The sequence below is a fragment of the Lingula anatina genome, chromosome 2 (genome assembly GCF_051362555.1).
Source record: "Lingula anatina isolate TDL-2025a chromosome 2, LinAna3.0, whole genome shotgun sequence".
Classification (NCBI taxonomy): Eukaryota; Metazoa; Brachiopoda; class Lingulata; order Lingulida; family Lingulidae; genus Lingula; species Lingula anatina.
In genome coordinates, this window is record NC_141768.1 from 30,570,854 (window position 1) to 30,577,045 (window position 6,192).

Consider the following 6,192-nt stretch of genomic DNA (forward strand, 5'->3'; position numbering starts at 1 on the left):
TACACACACCAGTAGCACAACGAGAAGGAAGTTGGTATTTTGTGCACATTTGCAAACACATATAAAGGTCGCTATGGCAAAGTAAAAACATTTGGTTGGAAGAAAACAACTAAACTGATTGAAAGAGAACGGTTTGTCCTTTTCGCATTAGGAAAAAACAATGCTTGTAAAGCTATATTTTAAACTACTCTCCTGAAATGTCTCGTTTCAAATTTGACTAAATATTTGCAGAGCGTCGATCCCTAAGTCAGCCAACGTTTGAACAAGAAAGAAGAGTTGATCTTCAAACTCTTCTTGTTGATAAGATATGCTTTTCATTGGAAGTATACCCTTAACGATAAACTATATGCATGATTAAATAACCTCACTCGAAGGTGAAACATGGAATCGACAGGAGTTGGAGGGATAGTACTCTCCGTCTTTTTCATAATTTTCGGGACTCGTTCGGCGCTTTCAAATGCTTATACTGTCATAGACATCTCGCCTACCACGGATATGACGTTACGTTTATCAGAGCAACCGTTCCACGTCAACAATTCCATCACAGTACCACAGGGGGTAACGCTGAATGTAGAACCTGGCGTTACCGTTAAATTCGGCCCGGCTGTCGGTGTGCGCGTTGAGGGACGGTTTTTGGCAGTGGGACAACCGGACAAACGTATACTTTTCACGGCTGCAGACCCAGGCAATGTTGAAAGGTATGATAAGCAGTCACCCGTTTGGTTCGATGGTGCACGATTGGCCGGGGACTTCACGGAAACTCATCATGGACGCCTGGAACTTTTATACCAAGGTATCTGCAGTCTAGAAAGTCTTTGTGTTTTTGGAGCATTTCTTTCTTTCTTGTTTTCTTTTTTCTTTTTGTAATTATCATAGGAGCCTAATGGGAAGGGGCCAAAGCGAAATTACTATCCCTTCTCACATATTTAAATACATCAGTTATAAATGCAAGAGTCTCACCCTCCCTCCTCCCATGACCACAGACAGGCGTTATTCTTTAATCTTTTTGAATTATTAGCCCCCATCTGACTTTCTACTAACCGGAATATTCATTTTCACAAAAATTTGTTAAAGAGTACGTAACATTTTTTCCTTTCAGGTAGTTTTGGCACCGTTTGTCAAAATGGCTGGGGTAGTTCCTACTACAACAACAACAACAGAGTTGTTGCTAGGATGTTGGGATATCAAACGTGTACCAAAGTATATAACAGAGGCAGTGGCACTGGAAGTATTCTTCTGAACAACGTGAGATGCAATGGACATGAGAGCTCCCTCTGGGACTGTCCTCACGATGGGGTCCGTGTACACAATTGTTGTGAGTATCTTACTTACCTGTTATCTTTATTCATGTATTTACCACTTTTGAGAACCATGATATTGCAATTGTGTTATCTTTTATAATAGCCTAAGGCCAATGTCAGGGATGTTTCTTTGTTTGGTGATTGTCAGAGTGATCTATCACGAAAAAATTAAACTTATAATAATCAGGTCCATTTTTTCACTGCTAACCACAGAAAAGATAAACTCGACACTTTTACAGACGACTGTGTCTACATCATGTGAACATTTATTTTAACCTAATTTTTTTGTTTGTTTATTTGTCAATTTTATTTCGAACATGAAAGTTTGCACATGTATTAGATGGAATATAATGTAAGTTCAGGTATTAATATCACTAGTACAAGTGTCTTTAAGTGATTGCAAAAGTTCTCTTTGTGCAGTATTTGATACATTCTTGACAACTAGGGGAAGTTAGACAAACTTAATTAGTTAGACAGTCAGACAGAACTTTTTACCAAAAAAGACAAAAAGTGAACTGTGGTCACAAGTCTGCTAGAAAGGAAAACAACACAAATCATTTTCTGTTTTACCAGTATTGTGTTGTACCGATGATGGAATTTGGACCATTTACTCCACGTGCGACATGCACTCATTCTGGTTTCAAATAGCTGTTGTTGGTACGTTCTTAAACATTACTTACAATGAGGACATGAAGCTATATACCGATGTGAAATGTAAGAGTTTGACCATTTGATTTTTTATCAGGTAGTTTGTAAAAGGTTATCATGATTTCTATACTGCTCTGTTATAATATGTATAGTGGCAGATCCAGGATGTTGCTAACAGCAGAGAGGGCGTCAACACAAGTATCAATAAATTCTGCCTGGTTTCTCGTGGCAATATTCAATGTTAGGTTGAGGTAATATTACTGTCATATATACCGTGCAGATATGGAACATGCTTTAAGAAAGGCCTGCCCTGTTCACCTTAGCTGCTGGTGACCCTGTCCTTGGGTATGTCTTTGCATGGAAACCAAAATGATAAAGTATCATACAGTTATTGTCTGTCTTTCTGTTGTTAGTAATCTATAGTTAAGGAATGGAGATAATGTAATATCAATTTACAGTTAGAACAATATAGAGGAGCTGAATGTCAGTTTGTACCGGCCTGACAGGAATGGAAGTCCGTTAGGAACCGTAGTCCTCTCCCCGTTATTTTGTACAGGTGACATTCGTCCCATATACTTACCCTTATACGACGACTAACCATAACCTGTACTAATAATATGGACTTCCATTCCTATAGGACCACCATTCCTGCCACACAGTTTTTTCCTATTTTTGCTGACTGATAAATGGAAACAAGGATTAAAATCTGTTTTTATAACTTTTAATATCTTTTATGTCATTGTGACATCAGTTCATTAATTGAATTTGCCAGTGAAGCAATTAAAAATGCATTGCCTATTCTATGTCACACGACAAACATTAAAAACGAGAATTTAGATCTCCCCATTTTCCAAATTATCGTCTTTTAAATACAGACTTGACATTTAATATGGAATATTCTTTTCCAAATCACTTTTCATCAGTTTTTTCCTATTTTGCTGACTGATAAATGAAAATAAGGATTAAAATCGTGTTTTAATAACTTTTAATTATCTCTTTGATATCATTGTGACATCAGTTCATTAATGGAATTCACCAGAGAAGCAAACAAAAACACATTGCCTATTCTACGTCATACGACAACAATTAAAAGAGATATTTTGGATCTCCATATTTTCCAAATTTTTTCTGTAAAAGAGTAACATGCCTCACAAAGAACCCCCATGTCAGTGTCTAGTCACAGTAACGATCGCTGTTACGCTTGACCTCTTCTGTCTGCTACCAGCGCACTCAAGTGGCAAGGCATTCCTTGGGTTAGGTTTTTAGAGTTCAATCTGGAATAACATTCCAGCCATCGGTCAAAATCTGTCCAATCTGTGGTAGGACATGTAGGCCATTGATTTGGCGAGTAATGGCCTACCCACATATTGTCTATGTGGTTCAAATATGGCGATTTTGATTACATGTACCAAGGTAGCTGCTCATCCCCTTGGTTCTGTAAGTAACCTGCTATTAAAAGTGCTCTGTGTGTATCGGCAATTTCACTGTGCAACCTGAAATTGTTCCTAAGGTGCCCCCTATCAAATGATAGTCAAGTGGTTCCCAGATTAATCCTTTATTTGATCTGGTTCAGGTTTTCGTGGATGACCATCATTGGTGTTTTGACACCAATGTGGTATCCACTCCAATTACTGACGCTGTTAATGACCTTAGTCAGTGGACCACCAGGTAACTTTACATGTTGGAAAGGATAGGTGAACCATTGTCTAGTGTGGTATAAGCATGGTTATCCCTTTATTTACTTGTGCACATTGTGGAAAAGTGATTGTGATTTTGCTGGCAAACAAAGTAATATTACATGAAAATTGACAACAAACCTGTTTTGTACATTGTTGAATTATTATTATTATCTGCTTTATGGCAGTATATTTAACAGCTTTGCTGCCTTGTTTTCATAATGCTTGTCATTCAGTTAAGCAATGTTATACTTTCTCAAACAAAAATCAAATATCTCTTCTTTGAACTTGGTTCTTGCTAATTAAACCTCTGCAGTTCATATATCCTATTTTAATGTTTGTCATATACATACATTACACAACATATAATGCAACATACATACAATGAATGGGTCAAAGTTATGAGGGATCGAAGAAAATCATTTTGGTAACTTTACCACCGCATAACACCAGATAGAACTTTGCCTCACATTGGTTTCTCTTGTTGTGTTAAAAGAATGAACATTTAAATAACAATAATTGCTGTTTTTAATGGAAAGACATTGGAAATTGTGATTTCAACTGTTGCTTACTTGATGACAGTTTAATTGATGTTGTATTATACATAGGGACCATTCAGAACGAGAAGAGCCCAGTGCTAGCCAGACCATGACCTAAATATGGCGGACCTACATGAAAGGAAGACTGCTTCATCCTGTTATAGTCTCTCCACCTCTTAAATGCCTCCCTACACATCGTTTCAGCAGGGCCACAGTAATTTAATCTCGGTTCAATTCAACCAGTTGCAGTTGCTTTATGGGAATACATTGAGCATTGTGTCATCAACAATTGCATTTGCATTATGGGAAGACATTGAACATTGTGACATCAATAATTGCAGTTGCATTATGGGAATACATTGAGCATTGTGTCATCAACAATTGCATTTGCATTATGGGAATACATTGAGCATTGTGACGTCAACAATTGCAACTGCATTATGGGAATACATTGAGCATTGTGACATCAACAATTGCAACTGCATTATGGGAATACATTGAGCATTGTGACATCAGCAATTGCAACTGCATTATGGGAATACATTGAGCATTGTGACATCAGCAATTGCAACTGCATTATGGGAATACATTGAGCATTGTGACATCAACAATTGCAACTGCATTATGGGAATACATTGAGCATTGTGACATCAACAATTGCAACTGCATTATGGGAATACATTGAACATTGTGACATCAACAATTGCAACTGCATTATGGGAATACATTGAGCATTGTGACATCAACATTGTGACATCAACAATTGTGGTTACATTATTGGAATACATTGAACATTGTGACATCAACAATTGTGGTTACATTATTGGAATACATTGAACATTGTGACATCAACAATTGTGGTTACATTATTGGAATACATTGAACATTGTGACATCAACAATTGCAACTGCATTATGGGAATACATTGAACATTGTGACATCAACAATTGCAACTGCATTATGGGAATACATTGAACATTGTGACATCAACAATTGCAACTGCATTATGGGAATACATTGAGCATTGTGACATCAACATTGTGACATCAACAATTGTGGTTACATTATTGGAATACATTGAACATTGTGACATCAACAATTGTGGTTACATTATTGGAATACATTGAACATTGTGACATCAACAATTGCAACTGCATTATGGGAATACATTGAACATTGTGACATCAACAATTGCAACTGCATTATGGGAATACATTGAACATTGTGACATCAACAATTGCAACTGCATTATGGGAATACATTGAGCATTGTGACATCAACATTGTGACATCAACAATTGTGGTTACATTATTGGAATACATTGAACATTGTGACATCAACAATTGTGGTTACATTATTGGAATACATTGAACATTGTGACATCAACAATTGTGGTTACATTATTGGAATACATTGAGCATTGTGACATCAACAATTGCTGTTGTATTATGGGAATACATTGAGTATTGTGACATCAACAATTGCAGTTGCATTATGGTAATACATTAAGGATTGTGACATCAACAATTGCAACTGCATTATGGAAATTACATTGAACATTGTGACATCTACAATTGCAACTGCATTATGGGAATACATTGAACATTGTGACATCAACAATTGCAACTGCATTATGGGAATACATTGAGCATTGTGACATCAACAATTGCAACTGCATTATGGGAATACATTGAACATTGTGACATCAACAATTGCAACTGCATTATGGGAATACATTGAGCATTGTGACATCAACATTGTGACATCAACAATTGTGGTTACATTATTGGAATACATTGAACATTGTGACATCAACAATTGTGGTTACATTATTGGAACACATTGAACATTGTGACATCAACAATTGCAACTGCATTATGGGAATACATTGAGCATTGTGACATCAACAATTGTGGTTACATTATTGGAATACATTGAACATTGTGACATCTACAATTGCAACTGCATTATGGGAATACATTGAACATTGTGACATCAACAATTGCAACTGCATTATGGGAATACATT

General features: G+C 36.6%; 1 protein-coding gene across 1 annotated transcript; it reads left to right on the forward strand.

The window, feature by feature from the left end:
* The first annotated feature begins 212 nt into the window (after nucleotides 1–212).
* LOC106180407 (putative DMBT1-like protein) lies at nucleotides 213–5,965 on the forward strand. The gene is made up of 3 exons (XM_087003424.1): nucleotides 213–793; nucleotides 1,100–1,315; nucleotides 4,234–5,965. Exons 1-3 carry the CDS (start codon nucleotides 382–384, stop codon nucleotides 4,275–4,277), a joined length of 672 nt encoding a protein of 223 aa, XP_086859550.1. The 5' UTR covers nucleotides 213–381; the 3' UTR covers nucleotides 4,278–5,965.
* Nucleotides 5,966–6,192: the final 227 nt, after the last annotated feature.